At 42.6% G+C, this 24,891-nt stretch overlaps 1 protein-coding gene and 1 long non-coding RNA gene across 56 annotated transcripts in view; both read right to left on the minus strand.

Annotated features, from left to right (window-relative positions):
- Positions 1–263: 263 nt before the first annotated feature.
- LOC144082501 (uncharacterized) lies at positions 264–12,481 on the minus strand. Of its 6 annotated transcripts, none has more exons than XR_013303268.1 (7): positions 12,054–12,481; positions 9,901–10,044; positions 2,303–2,429; positions 2,040–2,140; positions 990–1,099; positions 421–464; positions 264–349 (listed from the first exon to the last, which is right to left on the minus strand). It is a non-coding gene; the product is annotated as an uncharacterized LOC144082501 (long non-coding RNA). The 6 variants fall into 6 exon arrangements; XR_013303266.1 differs by having other exon boundaries at positions 421–489; XR_013303267.1 differs by having other exon boundaries at positions 417–489.
- A 417-nt stretch (positions 12,482–12,898) lies between these two features.
- LOC144082735 (protocadherin gamma-A11-like) overlaps positions 12,899–24,891 on the minus strand; it is a 146,049-nt gene continuing 134,056 nt past the window's right edge. For 25 of the 50 annotated variants that reach the window (XM_077610070.1, XM_077610086.1, XM_077610081.1 and 22 more), the window contains exons 2-5: positions 17,978–18,036; positions 16,878–16,931; positions 15,874–15,971; positions 12,899–14,756 (exon numbers count right to left, since the gene is read on the minus strand). In XM_077610070.1, coding sequence (XP_077466196.1) covers positions 14,449–14,756; positions 15,874–15,971; positions 16,878–16,931; positions 17,978–18,036 — 519 coding nt within the window. In that variant the 3' untranslated portion in view covers positions 12,899–14,448. Of the gene's footprint in view, positions 14,757–15,873; positions 15,972–16,877; positions 16,932–17,977; positions 18,037–19,709; positions 22,952–24,891 lie in introns of those variants that run through there. The other 25 variants (XM_077610078.1, XM_077610108.1, XM_077610100.1 and 22 more) reach the window with 3 other exon arrangements.

Genomic DNA, 24,891 nt, shown 5'->3' on the forward strand with positions numbered 1-24,891 from the left:
AATTTAAAAAAATTATTTTTTTTAGCCTAAGTATTGTGTTGAAAATTTACTAAGTGTTTTATAATGGAAAAACAAAAAAATTTGCCTATGTGTTGAAATTTTTTTTCTAAGTTGCTTACATTTTTTTTCTCACTAAGTGTTTTATACTAAAAAAAACGTTTTTTTAACCTAAGTGTGTTGTGGAAATGACTGAATAAACACTTTCAAATGTCAAGCCACTTGTGTTTTTTTCTTCATATAACTAGCAAAAAAAAATGCATATGGCCATTTCAAGAACTTTTATTGGTCCACAAGCCATCCAGCATTTAAAGATGAGGTTGTTGCTGTTCGTGGACAAAGACTCTTGGCACTGTGGAAAATAAAAAAAAGGGTCAACACACAATAGACTAAGTCGAACAGGATTAGTTAGGTTTTACCAACATCAGAAAGGGTCCCTTTTCCTCAGTCAGCAAGCCTTCATCCCACTGCAAAAGGCACAATATTAAAGCCCTAGGAGGAAAAAATATATAAATATTAGACATCCACTACAGAAACAGGGAGACTTAAGAGGGATCTCCAACTGCAGTCCTTGAGGGCCCCTGTCCAGTTTATTTTCCATCACATCTTGATCATTTGATTCAAATGTGGTGGGAGATATGGAAAGCATACTGGATAGGGACCCTGAGGACCAGAGTTGGAGACACCTGCTCTATGATGACAAGTACCTGAGGGGATGTTGCTGTCAAAAAGTGTGCCATCCACCAATGTCACCCTTTTTGGGGAAGTTTGTCTGGTCAACACTGAAGAGAAGCAACATACACAATGAGTAGGTTTAGTACACATTACAAGAAAATAAATAACTTCCAACTGCAGTCCTTGAGGGCCCCAGTCCAGTTTATTTTCCATGTCCTTGATCATTTGATTCAAATGTGGTGGGAGATATGGAAAGCATACTGGATAAGGACCCTGAGGACCAGAGTTGGAGACACCTGCTCTATGATGACAAGTACCTGAGGGGATGTTGCGGTCAAAAAGTGTGCCATCCACCAATGTCACCCTTTTTGGGGAAGTTTGTCTGGTCATCTTTCTTCAGCGTTGATTTGGTCAACTTGGGTGGACACTGAAGAGAAGCAAGATACACAATAAGTAGGTTTAGTACACATTACAAGAAAATAAATAACCTGAAACACTTGGGTCCACATCTTCCACCGTGTCCGTGGCTTTAAACCTCTACAAAACACAGCATGATTATAGAATTGCTCATTTAACCATTTTGACCAGTGGTCCCCAAACTATTCCAGAAAGGGCAGCGGAGGGTGCAGGTTTTCATTCCAAACTGTAAGAGGAAACCTTTCCACCAATCTGGTATCCTAGTAGTACAATCACTGGATTGCATTCAGGTGATTCTTTTTTTCAGCAGAAAAACCCCATTGGTTAAACTGTTAATGTTGGATCTGTTGGAACCAAAACCTGCACCCACAGCAGCCCTCGAGGACCAGTTTGGAGACCTATAATGAGGGAAAATTGTTATTTTATCATATGTTTAAACTCAAGTGAAAAATGGCCCCTGCGCTTTTGTTGACTGAATGTCTCAAACGCATTTAAAATAAAAAAAATTAAAAGGTCCAAGCCCTGAGGTCTTCCTTTAAGAAAGTGAAGGGAAATGTCTATATTCTATAAAAGTGTACTGTTTATTCCTTACACCTCCACTGATGGCATTTATGTGGGTGTGAGTTATCCACACAAGTTGTTGCTATTTAAAAAAAAAAAAAAAATCAACGCCAAGCCAGTTAGTGTTTTCATTCAAAATTGGAATGTATCATAATGAAAAACAAGCTCATTTAGCAAAACCGTGAATACCGAAAGCTGATATTTAATGATTACACGGATATAGTAAATAGAAACTACTATTTCATACCTGTCAACCTCTGCCGATAACTGCCCTTATAAATGATTATGATTCCCCTTACAAACACGTTTGTATGGGGAATCATAATCATCTATAAGGGCAGTTATCGGCAGAGGTTGACAGGTATGCTTTAAAAAAAAAAAAGACTCACTTTGCTGACAAACAGCTCATTATGGCGTCGACAAGTTGCTCCTTTTTGGCTGTTATGGCCCCATTCTTGATGTTTCTCAGCAATCCTTGTTCGTTGAGGAACTGAAACACACAATGGAATGAAACATTAAGAGCTGTAGGTAACGCAATGTAGCCAATTTGTTTGCAAACATTTTACCGTCTGCATCCACATTGGGCCACATCACGCGATCGAAGCATGCTACTACCGTCATAAGGCTTCGAAATCCCCAAATGACAACGTACCGTGTCCTGTGAGAACTTTATCAGGTCTTTCTTCGGTAAATCGTCACTTCTGAGCTGCCTGCAGTCTACCAAAGGACTAGCAGCTGGCTCATCCGCCTTTTTGAAGGGTGGAGCCGACCTTTGAACTCTGACATGGGTAATACGTATAAAAAAAAAGACACATAAAAGTACATTGTTTTCATAATACTAACGTGTATTATGCGACACATATAAAAAAGCATCAATAATAACCTCATACAATTGAAATATTATTTAGGAATATAGCCACATTTTACTCACCCAAAATATTTTTAATTTGTACATAAAACCCATCCTCCTTTGTTTCCTTCTACCCTAATGCGGATAAAGCGGTTCAGAAAATGAGATGAAATGAGACTATACATGTACTTATTTTACATGATCATTTAAAAAAAAGTCTTAGTATACATGGTCATTTTTTTTTAAGCCTTACTATACATGATCTTGTTTCTAAGAAAAAATCCTTACTATACATGATCATTTTTCATTTTCATAGATTTTTTTTAAAGAAAAAAGCTTTACACGGTCAGTTTTTTAAGAAAAAAGCCTTACTATACATGGTCTTTAAAAAAGCCTTACAATACATGGACATTTAAAAAAAAGAATCCTTACTATACCTGTTCATTTATTTAAAAAATAACGTCGCCCAATTTCAAATACCACCAGTTTTACTACCTCATCATCGGCCCAGCATCTCATATCTCCCCGATGGCTAGAGATAGAAACAAATTGAGTAACAAGCCACAAACTGAAAGAAATTCCAGTGAAATAAATCACAGCATATCATTGTAAGTCCTTAATAGAATGCTTTGGGACGATTTCACGATCACTAACTCGTTGCTTTTTTACCTGCTGTCAACTTTATTTTTTGTTTTGAACAACAACTCAATGAATACCTAAACTCTATTTTTATTATCATCAATTTGTTGCAATGCTGTCAAAACCAAGCACAACAGTAAAGAAAACCTCTTTTGGGCACAATTAAAACAAGTGTAAATGTTAGTCACTCTTGTTCGTGTGCGGTCGATTGGTCACCGGTCTTTTGGTCACCGGTCTTTTGGTCACGATCTTTAGGTCGCCCGGAAGTTTGGTCGTCGTCTTTTGGGTCGCCGGTCTTTTGGTCGCCTGATCGGCTACTGCCATCTACTGTCAATTTATTAAATAGCAGATGGTGTTTTTATTGAAACAGTCCAATGAACCTTCATTCTCTCTGGAGAACTTGCAATGTTGATTGAAATACTTTAGATTAGATGGTCATTTTTATCAAACAAATAAAAGTATTAGTATACTTTTAGTTAGACAGTATTTAGATCGTTTCAACAGTATTTAGACTCTAAATACCGTTGAAACAATCTAAATACTGTTGAAACGATCTAAATATCTAATATCAAAATATCAATAAGAGCACTCATTTAACACATCGGCTGCTGCCATTGACTGTCATAGGCGTCCAATGAACCTTCATTCTCTCTGGGAGAACTTGCAATTTTGAAATACTACTTTAGATTAGATGGTCATTTTTAATCAAACATCAAAATATCCAATTCACAGATGATGTTTTTATTGAAACAGTAAAACTTAAAAATCTAGCAGTCAAACTTACAAATTATGTGCAAAGGGAATTCACAGATGGGAGTTTTTATTACAAATTGTATGCAATGGCTTGCAGGTTAAAAAAAAGCCTTACTATACTATGTCGTTTTTTTAAAGAAAAAAAGCCTTACTATACTGTCATTTTTTTAAAGAAAAAAAGCCTTACTATACTATGTCGTTTTTTTTTTAAGAAAAAAAGCCTTACTATACTATGTTGTTTTTTTGCGAAAAAAGCCTTACTATACTATGTAGATTTTTTTACGAAAAAAAGCCTTACTATACTATGTCGTTTTTTAAGACAAAAAGCCTTACTATACTATGTCGTTTTTTTAATGAAAAAAGCCTTACTATACTATGTCCTTTTTTAAAGAAAAAAGCCTTACTATACTATGTCCTTTTTTACGAAAAAAAGCCTTACTATACTATGTCGTTCTTTTTAAGAAAAAAAGCCTGACTATACTATGTCGTTTTTTAAGAAAAAAAGCCTTACGATACTATGTCGTTTTTTTAAAAGAAAAAAAGCCTTACTATATACTATGTCGTTGTTTTTAAGAAAAAAGCCTTACTATAATATGTCGTTTTTTAAGAAAAAAAACTTTTTAAGAAAAAAAGCCTTTCTATACTATGTCGTTTTTTTAAAAGAAAAAAAGCCTTACTATACTATGTATTTTTTTAAAAGAAAAAAAGCCTTACTATACGATGTCGTTTTTTACGAAAAAAGTCTTACTATACTATGTCGTTTTTTACGAAAAAAGCCTTACTATACTATGTCATTTTTAAGAAAAAAAGCCTTATCATACTATGTAGTTTTTTACAATAAAAGCCTTACGATACTATGTCGTTTTTTTCAAAAGAAAAAAAGCCTTACTATATACTATGTCGTTGTTTTTAAGAAAAAAGCCTTACTATACTATGTCGTTTATTAATGAAAAAAAGCCTTACTATACTATGTCGTTTTTTTAAGAAAAAAGCCTTACTATACTATGTCCTTTTTTACGAAAAAAAGCCTTACTATACTATGTCGTTCTTTTTAAGAAAAAAAGCCTGACTATACTATGTCGTTTTTTAAGAAAAAAAGCCTTACGATACTATGTCGTTTTTTTAAAAGAAAAAAAGCCTTACTATATACTATGTCGTTGTTTTTAAGAAAAAAGCCTTACTATACTATGTCGTTTTTTAAGAAAAAAAACTTTTTAAGAAAAAAAGACTTTCTATACTATGTCGTTTTTTTAAAAGAAAAAAAGCCTTACTATACTATGTATTTTTTTAAAAGAAAAAAAGCCTTACTATACGATGTCGTTTTTTACGAAAAAAGTCTTACTATACTATGTCGTTTTTTACGAAAAAAGCCTTACTATACTATGTCATTTTTAAGAAAAAAAGCCTTATCATACTATGTAGTTTTTTACAATAAAAGCCTTACGATACTATGTCGTTTTTTTCAAAAGAAAAAAAGCCTTACTATATACTATGTCGTTGTTTTTAAGAAAAAAGCCTTACTATACTATGTCGTTTATTAATGAAAAAAAGCCTTACTATACTATGTCGTTTTTTTAAGAAAAAAGCCTTAATATACTATGTCGTTTAAGAAAAAAAGCCTTACTATACTATGTCGTTCTTTTTAAGAAAAAAAGCCTTACTATACTATGTCGTTTTTTAAGAAAAAAAGCCTTACTATACTATGTCATTTTTTTCAAAAGAAAACAAGCCTTACTATATACTATGTCGTTGTTTTTAAGAAAAAAGCCTTACTATACTATGTCGTTTTTTAAGAAAAAAGCCTTACTATACTATGTCGTTTTTTTAAGAATAAAAGCCTTCCTATACTATGTCGTTTTTTAAGAAAAAAAGCCTTACTATACTATGTCGTTTTTTAAGAAAAAAAGCCTTACTATACTATGTCGTTCTTTTAAGAAAAAAAGCTTTCCTATACTATGTCGTTTCTTAAGAAAAAAAGCCTTACTATACTATGTCGTTCTTTTAATGAAAAAAAGCCTTACTATACTATGTCGTTTTTTAAAGAAAAAAGCCTTCCTATACTATGTCGTTTTTTAAGAAAAAAAGCTTTTTAAGAAAAAAAGCCTTACTATACTGTCGTTTTTTAAAGAAAAAAGCCTTACTATACTATGTCGTTTTTTAAGAAAAAAAGCCTTACTATACTATGTCGTTCTTTTTAAGAAAAAAAGCCTTATTATACTATGTCGTTTTTTAAGACAAAAAGCCTTACTATACTATGTCATTTTTTTCAAAAGAAAACAAGCCTTACTATATACTATGTCGTTGTTTTTAAGAAAAAAGCCTTACTATACTATGTCGTTTTTTAAGAAAAAAGCCTTACTATACTATGTCATTTTTTTCAAAAGAAAACAAGCCTTACTATATACTATGTCGTTGTTTTTAAGAAAAAAGCCTTACTATACTATGTCGTTTTTTAAAGAAAAAAGCCTTACTATACTATGTCGTTTTTTAAGAAAAAAAGCCTTACTATACTATGTCGTTCTTTTTAAGAAAAAAAGCCTTATTATACTATGTCGTTTTTTAAGAAAAAAAGCCTTACTATACTATGTCATTTTTTTCAAAAGAAAACAACCCTTACTATATACTATGTCGTTGTTTTTAAGAAAAAAGCCTTACTATACTATGTCGTTTTTTAAGAAAAAAGCCTTACTATACTATGTCGTTTTTTTAAGAATAAAAGCCTTCCTATACTATGTCATTTTTTAAGAAAAAAAGCCTTACTATACTATGTCGTTTTTTAAGAAAAAAAGCCTTACTATACTATGTCGTTATTTTAAGAAAAAAAGCTTTCCTATACTATGTCGTTTTTTAAGAAAAAAAGCCTTACTATACTATGTCGTTCTTTTAATGAAAAAAAGCCTTACTATACTATGTCGTTTTTTACGAAAAAAGCCTTACTATACTATGCAGTTTTTTTAAAAGAAAAAAAGCCTTACTATACTATGTCGTTTTTTAAGAAAAAAAGCCTTACTATACTATGTCGTTTTTTAAAAGAAAAAAGCCTTACTATACTATGTCGTTTTTTAAGAAAAAAAGCCTTCCTATACTATGTCGTTTTTTAAGAAAAAAAGCCTTACTATACTATGTCGTTTTTTAAGAAAAAAAGCTTTTTAAGAAAAAAAGCCTTACTATACTGTCGTTTTTTAAAGAAAAAAGCCTTACTATACTATGTCGTTTTTTACGAAAAAAAGCCTTCCTATACTATGTCGTTTTTTAAGAAAAAAAGCTTTTTAAGAAAAAAAGCCTTACTATACTGTCGTTTTTTAAAGAAAAAAGCCTTACTATACTATGTCGTTTTTTAAGAAAAAAAGCCTTACTATACTATGTCGTTTTTTAAGAAAAAAAGCCTTACTATACTATGTCGTTTTTTAAGAAAAAAAGCTTTTTAAGAAAAAAAGCCTTACTATACTGTCGTTTTTTAAAGAAAAAAGCCTTACTATACTATGTCGTTTTTTACGAAAAAAAGCCTTCCTATACTATGTCGTTTTTTAAGAAAAAAAGCTTTTTAAGAAAAAAAGCCTTACTATACTGTCGTTTTTTAAAGAAAAAAGCCTTACTATACTATGTCGTTTTTTAAGAAAAAAAGCCTTACTATACTATGTCGTTCTTTTTAAGAAAAAAAGCCTTATTATACTATGTCGTTTTTTAAGAAAAAAAGCCTTACTATACTATGTCATTTTTTTCAAAAGAAAACAAGCCTTACTATATACTATGTCGTTGTTTTTAAGAAAAAAGCCTTACTATACTATGTCGTTTTTTAAGAAAAAAGCCTTACTATACTATGTCATTTTTTTCAAAAGAAAACAAGCCTTACTATATACTATGTCGTTGTTTTTAAGAAAAAAGCCTTACTATACTATGTCGTTTTTTAAGAAAAAAAGCCTTACTATACTATGTCGTTCTTTTTAAGAAAAAAAGCCTTATTATACTATGTCGTTTTTTAAGAAAAAAAGCCTTACTATACTATGTCGTTTTTTTCAAAAGAAAACAAGCCTTACTATATACTATGTCGTTGTTTTTAAGAAAAAAGCCTTACTATACTATGTCGTTTTTTAAGAAAAAAGCCTTACTATACTATGTCGTTTTTTAAGAAAAAAGCCTTACTATACTATGTCGTTTTTTAAGAAAAAAAACTTTTTAAGAAAAAAAGCCTTACTATACTATGTCGTTTTTTTAAAAGAAAAAAAGCCTTACTATACTATGTAGTTTTTTAAAAGAAAAAAAGCCTTACTATACGATGTCGTTTTTTACGAAAAAAGTCTTACTATACTATGTCGTTTTTTACGAAAAAAGCCTTACTATACTATGTCATTTTTAAGAAAAAAAGCCTTATCATACTATGTAGTTTTTTACAAAAAAAGCCTTACGATACTATGTCGTTTTTTTCAAAAGAAAAAAAGCCTTACTATATACTATGTCGTTGTTTTTAAGAAAAAAGCCTTACTATACTATGTCGTTTATTAATGAAAAAAAGCCTTACTATACTATGTCGTTTTTTAAAGAAAAAAGCCTTACTATAGTATGTCGTTTTTTGAGAAAAAAAGCCTTACTATACTATGTCGTTGTTTTTAAGAAAAAAGCCTTACTATACTATGTCGTTTTTTAAGAAAAAAGCCTTACTATACTATGTCGTTTTTTAAAAGAAAAAAGCCTTACTATACTATGTCGTTTAAAAAAAAAAAAAGCCTTCCGATACTATGTCGTTTTTTAAGAAAAAAAGCCTTACTATACTATGTCGTTTTTTAAGAAAAAAAGCCTTACTATACTATGTCGTTTTTTTTAAAGAAAAAAAGCCTTACTATACTATGTAGTTTTTTAAAAGAAAAAAAGCCTTACTATACTATGTCGTTTTTTTAAGAATAAAAGCCTTCCTATACTATGTCGTTTTTTAAGAAAAAAAGCCTTACTATACTATGTTGTTTTTTAAGAAAAAAAGCCTTACTATACTATGTCGTTTTTTAAAGAAAAAAGCCTTACTATACTATGTCGTTTTTTACGAAAAAAGCCTTACTATACTATGTAGTTTTTTTTAAAGAAAAAAAGCATTACTATAATATGTCGTTTTTTAAGAAAAAAAGCCTTACTATACTATGTAGTTTTTTTTAAAGAAAAAAAGCATTACTATAATATGTCGTTTTTTTAAGAAAAAAAGCTTTTTAAGAAAAAAAGCCTTACTATACTATTTCGTTTTTTTAAAAGATAAAAAGCCTTACTATACTATGTAGTTTTTTTAAAAGAAAAAAAGCCTTACTATACTATGTCGTTTTTTACGAAAAAAGCCTTACTATACTATGTCGTTTTTTTACGAAAAAAGCCTTACTATACTATGTCATTTTTAAGAAAAAAAGCCTTACCATACTATGTAGTTTTTTTACAAAAAAAGCCTTACTATACTATGTCATTTTTAAGAAAAAAAGCCTTACTATACTATGTCATTTTTAAGAAAAAAAGCCTTACTATACTATGTCATTTTTAAGAAAAAAAGCCTTACTATACTATGTCGTTTTTTAAAAGAAAAAAGCCTTACTATACTATGTCGTTTTTTAAAGAAAAAAAGCCTTACTATACTATGTCGTTTTTTTTAAAGAAAAAAAGCCTTACTATACTATGTCGTTTTTTTTAAAAGAAAAAAAGCCTTACTATACTATGTCGTTTTTTAAAGAAAAAAGCCTTACATCGTTTTTTTAAAGAAAAAAGCCTTACTATACTATATCGTTTTTTTACAAAAAAAAGCCTTACTATACTATGTCGTTCTTTTTAAGAAAAAAAGCCTTACTATACTATGTCGTTTTTTAAGAAAAAAAGCCTTACAATACTATGTCGTTTTTTAAGAAAAAAAAGCCTTCCTATAATATGTCGTTTTTTAAGAAAAAAAGCCTTACTATACTATGTCGTTTTTTTAAAGAAAAAAAGCCTTACTATACTATGTCGTTTTTTACGTCGATGACGACGACAACAATCGGACTTACAGATCGGTGAGGATTTGCCATCCGGCAAAGTCATCCGCCTGCATCTGCGGGAGCCGTCCAAAAGCATGACCGTGTCAGCCTCCACTCACTGGGGCGTCGGAGACTTCTGGATGAAGGCGCAATCCGGGGGGCGCCGGTACGAGTCTGTCAACAAACAAGGCAAGGCGTGAACACTTCCTCCATGCTTTAACTTACATTCAACAAATATCTTGTACGTACAGAAGCCTTGTGAGAATGACTATAATTGCTCAAATGCCTCACAATGCGTTTTTTTTGTATTTTTAAAGAAAATAGCCTTACTATACACGGTCATTTTTTTTGATAAATCAAAGCCTTACTATACATGGTCATTTTTTTAATATAAATAAAAGCCTTACTATACATGGTCATTTAAAAAAAAGCCTTACTATACATGGTCATTTTTTAATAAATAAAAGCCTTACTATACATGGTCATTTTTTAAGAAATATGCCTTACTATACATGGTCATTTTTTAATGAAAAAAGCCTTACTAGACTGTCGTTTTTTTTAACAAAAAAAGCCTTACTATACCATGTGGTTTTTTAAAGAAAAAAGCCTTACTATACTATGTTGTTTTTTAAGAAAAAAAAAGCCTAACTATACTATGTCGTTTTTTTGGGAGGAAACCAGAGTACCCAGTGGAAACCCACGCTGGCCCAAGGCAAACATGCACACTCCACACAGGTGGACGTGACCTGGATTTGAACCCACTAACCACTTCCTCCTCTGGGCTGCCCTTGTATGGTCATTTTCTTTAAGAAAAAAGCCTTACTATACATGGTCATTTTTAAAAACAAATCAAAGCCTTAATATACATGTCCATTCATTTTGAACCAATAAAACTCTTACTAGTCGTCTTTAAAAAACGTTTTGAGCCAAAAAAAAAACCCTTAAGAATATTAAGCTAAAAAGCCTTCATATATATGATGTTTGTGCACAAAGATGCCTTGTGACATGCCTGTGGAGGCTTCAATTTGGAAATCCCATCCTGTCCAGCAGCAGCCCTTTCGCTATGGACCCTTTGATGAAGTCATCCTCTCATCACATTGTTTCCAGCACAGCACAGAAGAGTCACTGTGGGGTGCCGCAGCTGCGTCCCCAAGGGGGGCCTTGGGGGCGGGCTAGGGCCGTCAAGAGAGCAAGTTTGCAGTTCTCCCTTCCTTCCTTCCCTTCATCCCAGGGCCAATACGCCTACAAATAAACTCGCTTCCTGACCGTCCCGCGCGTCGCGGCCATGACATCACATCACTTCCTTGTCTCACTTCACGAGAACAAGAACGAGACGAGATGCTCGTTCGTTACCCACAGAGGCGTCTGACTCAAAGAGGTCATTCTGCTGTACATCACTCTATCTTTTTTGGCTATCTGTGTTGCTCCATTGTGCCAAACTGGGTCTAATGAGTGGCAAATGTGCTTAATTGGCTGAGAACAAGAGAGCGTCTATTCTGCGGGACGCACGATGGACACAAGCACTCTGCTGCTCTCTGTGACTCATCAGCTGAACTATGGAGTCACTTTGAAGATATACGTTCGTACGTCCATTAGAGGAGCCACAATGACAATCTTTTATACCCCCCCCCCCCCCCTTTCATTGCAAACGACATCCCCTAAACCAGGGGTCGGGAACCTTTTTGACATAGAGAGCCATAAACAATTTCTATTTTGAAATTGTATTCCTTGAGAGACATACTCTAAATTTAAGAGTAAAAATGTGAAAATTAGATGTGATTTTTCTTTTTGTGGGTCATTTTACCACTTTTAAAGTACAATTATTTTGGCAACACTGTTACTTAGTTGCTAATCAATGAAAATATGCATGCAGAAAAGTTTAATGAAAAGAAAAAGATGATTAAGTTAGAGGTAGTGTCAGCGCCATAGTGCCTACGTGACGCTCTTATTGGTGCATTCGGGACTCGGCTCTGTCACCAGCGGTTTAAATACATATTTTACCTCACAAGTTAGCAAAGAGCCACATGTACCCATCAGAAGAGCCACATGTACCCATCAGAAGAGCCACATATGGCTCCCGAGCCATAGGTTCCCTACCCCTGCCCTAAACCCTAACCCCCCTAACCCTAAAGCAAAAAAAAACCACACCCCCCAACCCACCCCCATTGTAAAAAAACGCGCACCATGTTTGGTTTTGCACCAGCGTGGCACGTCGTTGAACCCAGTTGCAGGAAAACAGGCAAAGGTAAACACAGGGGAGTAGAGTGCACAAGAAAAACTTTACTTAACGAGGCAATTTTCTCAAAATGATAAAGACTTCAAAATTAAACCTGATCTGGAGCATCGGGTCTGGCGTAGGATGAAGAAATAAATACATGCAGGAGACGATTACTAACACCGTGGGCGGGGAAAAGGCAGGTGAAATCAATGGGCAATCACAGGGACAGATCGGTCACACAGGGAAATAAAACGAAACAAAACAACAAAAGCAATCCCTAACACTCATTAGAAATATTGTGCGTAATAGTTTCCTAATTTCTCCGTGCATTTGGGAATGCCTAAAGGGTGAATCTATCAGTGACCATGCAGAGAATAGAAGCGCTCCAAATTGCTTCACTATAACTCCTCCTCCTGTTTTCCTGCAGCTCAGCAGGACCGGAAAGCGTCATCAAGGCTGCTGCATTCGCTGGGGCTTAGAGTTGCTATGGTAACCGCGGAGCACAATGACAGAGAGGATGGGGGGAGCCATCTCGGGTATGCATGCAAAGGACTGCGTATGACGGCTGCTATGTTGGTACTGGCCTCTTTTTTTGGGAAGAAATAAAACCTCCATTAGCTATTTATAGCAGACAATGTTCAGTGGCATCCAAAAGAGCTAAACATGCTGATACTAATACTATTCGTCTTCTATTATGTAGTAGACGTTCATGTTTTTTTTTAGTATCAGGCCTATGATTTTCACCACGCGACGCCATGATGTTTGTTGAGGTTGAGAGCAGAACGTCAAGAAAAGGAATCCGACAGCAAGTGGAGTGATTTCAGAATCTTTTATTTGAAATGTCAGTGTTCAAGAGAAAATAAAACAGCAATATAAATATTAGCATAAAAAGAAGAGGGGTGCACAGGGATAAAGCGAGGGGGCAAGTATTTGATAAGAAAGATAGATAGTACAGCAGGATAGAGTAGTATTAATTCAGCAGCGGACGGACATACACATATATCATATTTATAGTCATTTGTTCATATGGACAGAAAGAGAATGCACAAGATCAAGTCACTGCAAAAAGAACATTGAGAGATTACAGAAGGATAGAAAGATATTCCTATTTTTTTGTCCTTTCTTTACAAGGCGATAAAGGAGAAAATGAACACAAAAAAATCTGCGCAACACATATCACGAGTTAACTAGTCTACGCGTGTCACCTTATCTAAAGTTGAAATCTTTTTTATTTCTTTTTATGTACACTGAAGAGTTAGTTGGCATGGTGCTGAGTTACTACATTGCAACACAAACGCTCAAAGAACAGCTCCCATTTTCCATTTCATTTTTTTTCATCATTTTCTTGAAAAACAAAATGCAACACATTCCAGTAGTGAGCCGCGCTTTGCGGAGAAGGTCGGGCGGGCGGACGGATGGCGACGGCGGCGGTGGCGGCGGCGCTCCCTACGACACAAACACCTGGCTCACACCATCGACGGGACTTGCGAATATTTACAAGTGAGCGGATGGGGGGAGGATATCGATGGGAGGGAGGCCGAGGACGAGTACGGCCCGTGACCAAGTGGTTTCTCTGTACATTCAGCGCTTGGAGCCACAATTTCAGGCCAAAGCCATTGGCGAGCGCTCACCAGCTAGATTTGCGCGCAATTGCCGGACGCCGTCGTATCGAGCCCGATTGACGACACCGCTTCGTTTAAGTGAGATACGTATCGTCAGTGCAATACTTTGGGGTGGACCGGATTGGGGGTATGGAGGGGGGGTTTCGGACTTTAGGGCCTCAAATCATTTGTGTCTTACTTTTAATGGTTACAAAAGCCTTGTATTCGCAGGGGGGGTCCAATGCTACATGGTGCATTCCGTTTAGCGGGGGCGTGGCTTATCCTTCTCTCTTGCAATGCATAGTTTGCGACTCTAAACTAGTAAAAGGTGGTTCCGAGAGCATGCAGACGTAATAGCGGTAAAAGAACGACCTCGATATCTCCAGCTCACGGCCGAGCCTACGTACAATTATCATGGCGACTAGCATACGTACGACAGCCGACTTCCCGCTGGAGGGGGAGAAAGAGCACAATAAATCCAACATGAAAGATTTCTCCGAATACATCACTTGCTTTTTAGAAGCCTTGCCCGCCTGGGAGGTTTCTCGTCTCCAGCCAAAAGAAAAGAAAAGAAAAGAACATTGCAACAAGCCCTCACACCCGGCTCAAAAATATCAAGGGGACGGACCGACGGACGGATGGACGGACGGACGCCTTCCCAAGATGCATCGGGAGCGTCCACGTGGCGGCCATGCGATATCTCCCGGCGGGGTGTGAGGGCTTGCTTCGGCGGTCGGACCGCGTCCGGCGCTTTGCTTTCTATTTCTTCTCCTTCTTGGTGGACTTCTTCTTGGAAGCCGGGGTCTGGGCGGCTTTGGGGGCCTCGGGCTGGCCCCCCTGGGGTGGGGGCAGCGCCTGCTGGCTGGCCTGCTGGGCCATGGCCTGCTGCTGCTGTTGTTGTTGCTGTTGCTGCTGCTGCTGCTGGGGGTTGGAGGTCAGCGTGGCCGTGCTGCCGGGGATGTAGACGTTCTGCCGGTAGTCGGGCACGTGCTGCAGGGTGAACTGCGGGCTGTAGCGGGTGGTCAGACCCATGGTGCCGGGTCCCAGGGTGCCACTGGCGTCGCTCACTGTTAAAAAAAAAAAAGGTCACAAAACATCAAGTGGCTATAAATGGAAATGTGTTCGCCTCAGCAGAAACAGCGGAAATGGCAAGTGAACTAAATGTATACATTTGCTTGTGCATTTCTCATCAGACGACTGGTCGACTCTAAGTGGTATGATGATGGTGACAGACAGCATGGCGACAACCCCAGACGCGGAAACGCCACATTTATCATTCCGAACCCTGAGCTATGTAAACATACGTCTGTCTCCCTGGAAATGCCTTTTCATATTTCTGGTCTCCACTTTTAGTGCTGCTATTTTGGCCGAGGTTGTGGTCGTCCGCTCTGGTCCCGCGCCGTGCATGCCTCAGCTCATCGTTCTTCCTCAGCCTCCGCAATGCAGAGCCGCAAACACTTCCCCCCCACCAATCACGTCGCCGCATAACGTAAACACTGCCGCCTGGCCGCTCTCCACGCTGGTACACGACAGCCCTCTTCCTTCTCATCGCCGCCTTTGTGGATGACCTTCATTGTATTACGGCTTGGGCCGACGCTGGGCTCCATTTGTGCTGACGCCATTACATCAGAGCACGACGAACGAGAGAACGGGGGAGTGTAAAAAAAAAATAAGCAAAAAAAACCTGCATGTTTGAAGGGCGTGGCCTAAGGAGTATTATCAGCCAATCTGACAATTTGGCCCAGTTTCATGGTTTTTCATTTTGTATTTGCACGTCGGATGCTTTTTCCCGTTCAGACTCAAATCTAACAGGCAACTGACAATCTTCGTTTTTTTGTTTGTTTATTATTTCAGTTTTTTAGTATTCACACAGTATACGTCGTCGTAGTTAGTAAATTTACGTCGCTTCGATTGATAGAGCTGGCTGGCACTGTCCCAGTGAAAAGGAATTGAACATCTATAAGCGTCAATGGCAGCCAAAGAGGTACACCATACGTTGCCAGCAAGTGACAGCCAATTCATTTGATGGGGGGGTTCTCTACCAGCCAAACGAAGACTAGATGAGGAGTTCAAAAGTCTCCCGCACAGACCAAGATATTTTTGTGACATGAGGTGATGTGAACTTGAACATTTGATAGTTTTTTTGAAAAAAATTATAAGCGGTGGCGGGCTTGATTTTCTTACCATTGGCTGCGGCCATCAGGGCTTGGAGCTGTTCAGCTTCGGTCGGGGGTTGGGGCCAAGGGCCGGTTCCCATGGCGACCTCAGGTCCTCCGGCAGCCCTGTGCATGCACGCGGGAGAGAAGACGAAATTAAGTCAAGCTGCATGGAAAGAGTCCGTTTTTCGGCGCTCGGTGGCAAAGTGGCTGACGAAAAGTGAGGCGTCAATGCATCACGGTGGCGGGTGTGTTTTGGTGAAATACAAAAAAAAAAAGTAGTCTATGGACAAACACAAAGGCATCCTTTCCTTGTGGGCAAAGGAACTTGCTTATTTATTGGCTGCCATTTGCATGTGTTGAGAACACAATTTCTGCTGCGCTCTTTGGAACTGGGTTTGAATCTGGGTTTCTACTACTACACAAACAAGATAAATTTCGCTCCTCGGCACAATGTTTGCCAACCTAGCCGTCTCCTTGTCAGCAAATGGCCTCATTTGCGTTAAACGGAGCCGTGGCTTATCACATCCTGCGGCCCTTGCGCGCTCCCTGCGCTCGACATTTATCAGATAGGCTTTTGGTCGTTTTTGACGGACTTTCCCCCCGAGACCTTGTAAGCAAATCCGGCCTGGATCTGCCCCGTCCGGCAGCCTTCCCCCGCCGTCCGCTCCACAGATGAGGCCAGAAGCCGCGACAACGACAAAGGCCACACAGCGCAGCGCCATTTTCTTTGCTTTTTTGCACACATATAAAGGCACGAGAGCGCAGGGCAGGGCGGGTCGCTATCTACGCCACAGCAGGCATTGTGGCCTAAAGGCACACGGCCGGCGCCACAAACGCCATCAAAACTTTGAGAGAGACTGACTGACACAAGCTCTACACACACACACACACAGCCTCAGGCCGGGTTGCACTACGACAGGAAACGCAATCTCTGCCCTTCCGAGCCGATCACATCCGACGGCTTTCCGTCAACGTCCGTCGGCTACAAAGGGCAGAGAGTGGCCACACTTTCTGCATCTAAATGAGTACCTTGTCCCGCTCTTCGGCGTCCAGCGTATGTGTGTGCCGTATGGCATGTGGGGACTAAAAACACAAGGCGTTACACACTCTGACAGACATATTTACTCTTACAATATCGGCTATAGTCGGCTTGAAAAATCATTTTGCCAAACTTAGATTGTCGTGGGGATTGAACTTTGTACTGGTCCAATCGGTTCCCACCTTAGGCTGCTAAATTATGGTATTAGTTCTCAGTTTGATGGGAGTAAAAAAAAGTACAAAAATAAAAGCAAATTCAATGCAAAACCCAATTAAAAGTTGATGGGAAAATGTTGTTCCAAGAAATTCAAGTAACAAAACGCTAAATGTCCCCAAAAAGGTATGAAAGCATTTCATAAGCAGACGTACAGCTGGAAAAATGATGGCCAAATCATCTACGACATTGCAAAATACAACTTTCTTTCAAATAATGAGTCATCCGACTGGGGGTTTGAACTCGTTCCACTCGGAGTCGTTCCTAAATTCTCAGGCCTTTCCTTTTTCAAAATGGCTTTTCAGCCTCGGTGGGCGTGCGTTTCTTCTATTCAGAGACTTGAGCGCTCGCCGCTAGACTAAAGGCAGATGATTGAAAGCGGCTCCCACGTACCACGTTCAGAATGGTGGACGGAAAACTCGAAAATCTGATCCAGAGAGCCACGACAGCCCTGGTTTTGGGACTAACGGGGCCGTTTGGAAAATACGACCGTCCTCGTGAACACGCAAAGCAACAGGAATGAAAAAATTGCACGTTGAGTGCGCAAATGTCTCACTGGGTCGGACGGATAAAAACAGCCGTCAGACGGCTAGAAAGGAGGCCAGAACAACTGCGTCCTCACCTCCTCTCCCCTCCCCCATCATCTCTGCTCCTCTGCAGCGAGCAAGCAAGCGAGCAGAGAGGAGAGGGGGGAGTAAGGGGGAGGGGGAGGAGGCTGCGGCGGCCATTTTCTCAAGCGCTGGCTGCGCGAGGGGGGTGAAGCTGCATCAAAGTGGGTTTTTGCAAGGATTCCCAAAGCGGCTGGTGCATTTTAATCGCCTTTTCTTATTTTTTTCCCCTCATTGTCTTTACGTTGTGAGCGTGCAAGTTGACTCACCCGCTGGGTCCTGGTCTCGGTCCCTGGTTGAAGCGCCAGTCGTTTTGCGGAGGCTTTTGCTGCAAAGATAGAAGAGAAAAATTGCCACGTGAATAACGCCTTTCACATCAACTCACTTGACGTCGTGTCACGTTGCGTGTTTTTTTTTGGCTGACGCATCTGTGCATGTGTGCGTGTGTACCTTTGCACACGACAAAACGGGTAGGAAACCTTTGTTTTGGAAAATGGAGACAAAACAAGCATTCACTGAAAAGAAAACCAATTGAGGTTTGTTTGATGACAAGGAAAGCAAACACAAATTGGCCTTGAGCTGTTCTCAGCCATGTGAAATGCTCCAAACTGGATGTGAACGGCTATATACTATTCATAAAAAAGTAGAAAATGGCCAATCTACAAAACTTTAGCAGATCCAACGTTTTCTAAACCACCTCTGCCAATCTTTCCTACCTGCTTAAAGCACGTCTAGTCTGCATCTGTCACATATTTGAGTAAGACAAACAAATTACAAGCTGCCCGAGTTGCCTCATGAGAGCAGCTGGCCAACATCTGTCATGCACCCCTGCCAAAAGAAGAAAAAAAAATGTACACCAAGCACCAAAAGGTCATTCAACTGGTGTGACTTGATTTCATTTTTTTTTTCTTTTTCTTGTGGACTGATATGTTTTCTTGGACACTGTATAATAATTAAAGTAGTTTGGCTTGAAGAAAGCACAAAGAGCAAATCATGGTGGGTGAGGGGCTTTCAAGAAGAAGGGATGTTCTATATTTAGGTCTTGCCCAGGGCGGCTTAAGTCAAATGTTCCCATTTCTAAAATGAGCCTCTGCTGCGCCTAACACATTCAAGCGCAAACACGGCGTTAAAAGCATGACGCAAAGCGCCTTTACTATCTCCTCCTCTTAGTCGTCTTGCCCCCGTTGCGAGATGGCGTCACGTGGCAATGCGGCGACAGATGGTCGGCTGGCCCGACTCAATCACAGCGAGCGAGGGAACTATGTTGAATGAGGGAAGGCTTAGGAGGAAGGGCCAGAACATCTTTTTTTGTCACCATTTCTCTTTGACTTCATGCACATAATCAACTTATGCTAAATAAACATGCGTGCTACATTGGAAATGACAGGAAGGCCAGGCTTTGACCGAGGAAGTCGGAGTGGAATCCTGTAACTAATTATCAGTGGACGTCAGGATGTCAGGGGTCGCACCGAAGACCTTGCGACTTCCTGTTTGTGACCATACTCTTTTTTTTTTTTTATTCCATTCCTTTCCTTTGTTGCTCTCGTCTTTTCCAGCCGTTAAAACGACAGCTTTACGTTGCATGAAATTGTTAGCCTGTTGTCATACTTGCGAAAACAAGAAAAATAAAAAGGATTTTAGCAAGCAAACTAGTCAACGGGCTAACAATTTGCGCTCACGCCAAAGTAGGATAGACTGGTGAATTAAACTCAAAACAAATCCTTATTACTTTGCCAACAATGGCAACAAAGGAACGTCCCTCCGAAACGTTCGTAATGTACCGTAGATGCGACAAGATGGCGATGAAAGACATTTTTGCGGCCTGAACGAATGACCTTCAGTTCAACAGAGTTGCTTTCCGGCCAAATCGTGGCAAATCCTGACTAAATTTTCACTCTCAAGCAAAAACCACGAGTGAAATTGGACAAAGGGTCAAAACACGAGGCCACGCGCAGTCATAAGTAAAAAAAAAAGAACTGGAACCCGTGTGAGTTTCCTCACCTCGCCGGCCGGACTCGCGGGATGCTTCCTGCTGAGGCTGAGTGTGGTGTTGAGCGTGTTGTCGTGGCTCAGCATGGGCGTCTTCATGAACACAAAGTCGCTCCTGCTTGAGAGGGTGGAGTAGCAGGGTCTGTAGGTGCGCGTGTGCGGGTCCCCGGGGCCCCCCACCACCTCCATGTAACGGATGGGCCCGTCCGAGTTGAGCTGCAGGTGCAAGTCCTTGCCGGGCCTCTGATGGTAGCGGCCCGAGCGCCGCTTGCCGTAGCAGCAGTCGCAACGGCCCGTCCCGTCGCGCCGGCTCCTCAGGCAGCGCGCCGACACCGCCGCCAGCGTGACCAAGGCCACGGCCGAGACGCAGGCCAGCGAGACCGCCAGGTACAGGGTGACGTCCGACGGGCCCCGGCGCGACGAGGACGGCGTACGCTGCGGTCGCGACGGGGCCTCGGCCGCTCCCTTCTCGTCCACGGCGACCGTGACGTTGAGCTCGCAGGACTTTGGCGGCAGGCCGTCGTCACGGACGACCACCACGATGCGGTACGCCGATCCCCCTTCCTCCTCGGCCCACTTGCGGGCCGTGCGCAGGTCGCCCGAGTGCGTCCCGATGGAAAACATGGCGGCGTGCGGTCCGGGGGCGATGGAGTAGAACAACCAGGCGTTGTGCCCGCTGTCGGGGTCCACTCCCACCAGCTTGTTCAGGAGGTAGCCCGGGCCGCCCGACACGGGCGCCGTCAGCCGCAGCTCCCCGTCCCGCGGAACGGCGGGGTGCACGATGGTCGGCGCGTTGTCGTTGGCGTCCACCACGAACACGTGCACGGTGACGTTGGCGGTCCTGGGGGGCGTCCCACCGTCCCTGGCCTGGACCTCAATGCGGAAGGCTTTAATCTGCTCGTGGTCCAAGGAGCGCACGCTGAAGATCTGCCCGTTCTCCGGGTTAATGTAGACGTAAGAGGACACGGGCGAGCCCTGGACCAGACCGGGAAGGAGCGAGTAGGTCACGCGGGCGTTGTCGCCCAGGTCCGGGTCGGTGGCCGACACGGCGGCGACGGGGGCACTCGGGGCGTTGTTCTCCGGGACGTCCACGGAGTAGGAGTTCTGGGAAAACGCCGGCGCGTTGTCGTTGACATCGGACAGCTCCACCGTGAAGGCGGCTCGCGACGACAGCGGGGGCGAGCCGCCGTCCGATGCCACGATGACCACCTGGTAGCGGGCCCGGGTCTCCCGGTCCAGCGGCCCCGCCGTGACCAGGCTGTAGTGCATCCCGAAAGCCGAGTTGAGCCGGAAAGGCAGCCCTGGCGCCACGCTCAGTCGGACCTCTCCATTGCGGCCCGAGTCCAGATCGCGAGCGGCGATGAGGGCGACCACCGTGCCCGGGGCGGCGTCTTCCCCGACGGTGCCGGTGACCGAGGTGAGCGTGACCTCTGGCGCGTTGTCGTTGACGTCGGCGATCTCCACCATGACGTTGCAGGATCCCTCCATGGGCGGCGAGCCGCCGTCTCGGGCCCGCACCGTCAGGTGGTAGGACGAAGCCTTCTCGTAGTCCACCTGACCCCGCACGTGAATCTCGCCGCTCTGGGAATCCACGGCGAAAAGCGCCAGGACGCGCTCCGGCGTGTACTTACTAAACGCGAAGGATATTTCTCCGTTGCGACCCGAGTCCGCGTCGCTGGCGTTCAACCGGGTGACCAGAGTTCCCGGCGCCACGTTCTCCGACAGGCTCGCCCGCACGACGGGCTCCAGGAAGACGGGAGCGTTGTCGTTGACGTCCAGGACGTTGACCAGAAGAAGCGTGGAGCCCGATTTGGGCGGCTGCCCGCCGTCCACGGCGGTCAGCAGCAGCTGGAAGGATGACCGCTCCTCCCTGTCCAGAGGTTTGGACAGCACCAGCTCCGGAACCTTTGTGCCGTCGCTTTCGGTCTGCACATTCAATGTAAAAAAGTCATTTTCAGCCAGGTGGTATGTGCGTAGCGAGTTGGCGCCCACGTCGGGGTCGTGCGCGCTTTCCAAGCGGAAGCCGGTGCCCCGCGCGGAGGCTTCGGACACGTCCAGCGTCACGCTGTCGGTGGAAAATTGCGGCGCGTTGTCGTTGACGTCCACGATGTCCACCACCACGCGCTGGATCGCCAAGGGATCCGATAAAAGGAGCTGAAGGTGGAGCGAGCAGGACGCGCTGCGCTCGCACATCTGCTCCCGGTCGATCTTCTGCTTGATGACCAGTTCGCCGCTGGCCGGCCTGATTTCCAGGTACTGGACGTCCGATTGGGACTCCACGCGCAGCCGGCGTTGGACGATCCCTTGGGGGCTGAGGCCCAGATCCTTGGCCACGTTCCCCACCACGGATCCCGGGCTGAGCTCCTCCGACACGGAGTAGCTGAGCTGGGCGGTGGCGGAGGAGAGGCAGGCCAGAAAGCAGCAGAGCCTCGACAGCGAGCTCCTTCTTCCTCCCCCTCGTCCTCCTCCTCCTCCTCCTCCTCCTCCTCCGCCTCCTCCTCCACCTCCTCCTCCCGCCCCGGAGCGCTTCCTCTGCCTGCGGCTCGGAGCCATTGTCCGGGAAAACGCGGAACTTTCTTCCCCTTTACCGTTTCGTGTCCCTTTTCATTTCGGAGAAGATGAGATCCCAGCCGGTTCCTTGGCGAGGGTATCCGCTTTCCGCTTGAAGAAAGAAGTGACGGGACAGTTTGACGCGATCATGACCGCCGACTTCCAGCAGAAAACGCTTGGGCGGCCGATAGAAAAACGCAACTGGTTTCTCTCACTCCAACTTCGCACTGGCTCCCCCTTCTCGCGCCTCCCTTCACTGGTGGGTGGAGAGAGGAAAATGGAAGCCTTCCCACTTTGTGGAACACACGCACACACAAAGGTCTTTCACACACTCTCACGCACGCACGCACGCACGCACAAACTCTCCCACAGGCGCTCAAAACTTTTCCTGGTCTCCCCTTCAACTGATTGCAGATTTGTTTTCTTAAATAGAAACGTGTCGTGATGACAATCGAAATCTCATGGAAACTTTAAAGGATCACTCACTCCACTGAGATTTTTTTCCGTCTTTTTTTTACCCCATGATTCACTAGATGCGACTAGTGGAAACAAAAAGTGGGGGAAGTTTTTACCCCGTGAGAGGGCGCCAGATCCAAACTGACCCAAACAACACGATGAACACAAGGCCCAAGTAGGAAATGCCAATTTAGTTGAATGGAAGACAAACACACATTTTCAACAACACTCAGCCCCTCCCACAATCTGGAATATTCTTTTGTACTAACATGCAATTTCAAGGTTCAGTTCCTGATGGAGAAGACCCCCTCTTGATGATGTCCACGCCAGCAGAAAGAATCTTGACTAATAAATTGAACAGGAGCAAAATGCAACATTTTGATGTGTACTAGTGGCAAAAACCTAAACAAGAGGCAGGATTTCCAGTAAGTGGGATGGAGCAGACATGTTCTCATTACTGGTACTATTTTCTCCCAGATGAGGCTAACCCAGTGGTGGCAAACTATTTCACTGTGAGCCACAGTGGTGAGTGTCTGTTTTGGTTGCAACCTCTAAAGAGGAAAACTTTCCACCAGTCTGCTATGTTCTGTTCTCAGTGCAATCTAGTGATTGCAGTCAGGTGTTGCTCGTTTCAGCTCAACCCCTGATGCTTAACTCCTGTTTGAAAAAAAAAGGCAGCCACAGCCACTTTGAGGACTGCTTAGCCCAGAGACTGTCCAAGCCAGTTCAAGACTTCCCACCTTATGTCATTAATATCACTTGCATCGGTGCGTCAGTATAAGTGACATCACAAAATGCCTGATCATTTGTTTTGGTTGAGACTATTTTCCTATGTGCGCATTGAAATGCTGTCTTTGATATGCCTGTCATTTATGCAATTTATCAAATGGGAATAGGTACTACACAATCATCATATACGTACAAATAAAACAATAAACGAGCTCCCTAAACTCAATATTGCATTACTGAGCAATATTAAGGTCATTGTAAATATTATTTTTGTTTTACTGTTGTAGCCTTGATTCTTACTTGGAGATTCTTCAAATAAATTTAGACATATAAGGAATATGTGAGTTTCGTAATGGAAGTATCAACACATACTCTTCAAATGGCGCTCGTTAACTACGAAATCTCAGCAACAGCCAGTCTGCTTCCTAAAAATGGGTGACTACATGTGGGAAATCTCTGCTCACCTGCTGGCTCTCAAAAGTCCAGGTGCTGTCAGGTAAAGAAGCGTCCAGGACGCTGATGACCTCCTTAAAGTCGCTGGTGCTGCTGGGCTTGACCAGAGTGAAGTCGCTGTACTCCGACATGGGCGACATGCACGAGCGGAAGGAGTGGCTCTGAGACATGGCGTCTCCGCCCAGGACCTCCACGTACTTGATGGGCCCGTCCTGGTTGAGCTGGACGTGCAAGTTTCTGTGGGGCTTCTGGTCCCGCTCGCAGTGGGCCCGCCTCCCGCAGCAACTGGAGCAGGTGGAGCCATCAGAACCGCTCCTCGCGCATTTGGTCGCCAGGACCAGCAAAGTCAACAGGGACAGCACGGAAACGGAGGCCAGCGACACGATCAAATAGAGCGTGGTCATTCTGCCGCCCTTGGCGCCGGCCTCGGCCTTGCGCCTCGGATCTGAGACGGGCTCGCTGGCGCCCTCCTCCAGCAGCACGGACAACGTGACGGTGGCGGAGCGGGCCGGCTGCCCGTCGTCCCGCGCCTCCACCGCCAGCCTCTGAGAGGACTCGTCGCGCTCCGAAACGCCGCGTTTAGTCCTCAGCTCGCCCGTGTACAGGCTCAACGAGAAGAGCGAGGCGTCCGTGGCTTCCGCCAGCCTGTAGGAAATCCAGGCATTGTGGCCCGAGTCGGCGTCCACGGCCGTCACCTTGGCCAGCAGGTGGCCCGCCTTGGCCGAGCGGGGAAGTCTCAGGTGGGAGGCGCCGTGGGGCGAAGGGTAGATGACGGCCGGGGCGTTGTCGTTCTGGTCCAGGACGAAGACGCGGACGGTGGCGTTGCCCCGGAGCGGCGGGGTGCCCTGGTCCCTGGCCTCCACCACTACATCAAACCTTTTGACCTTCTCGTAGTCGAAGGAGTGCATGCTATAAATGCTGCCGTTCTCCGCGTTCACGTAGACGTGAGACGACGCGGACGCGTCGTGAGCCCGAGAGTCCACGATAGCGTATGACAATTTGGCGT

The sequence above is a fragment of the Stigmatopora argus genome, chromosome 9, assembly GCF_051989625.1.
Source record: "Stigmatopora argus isolate UIUO_Sarg chromosome 9, RoL_Sarg_1.0, whole genome shotgun sequence".
In the NCBI taxonomy this organism is placed as follows: Eukaryota; Metazoa; Chordata; class Actinopteri; order Syngnathiformes; family Syngnathidae; genus Stigmatopora; species Stigmatopora argus.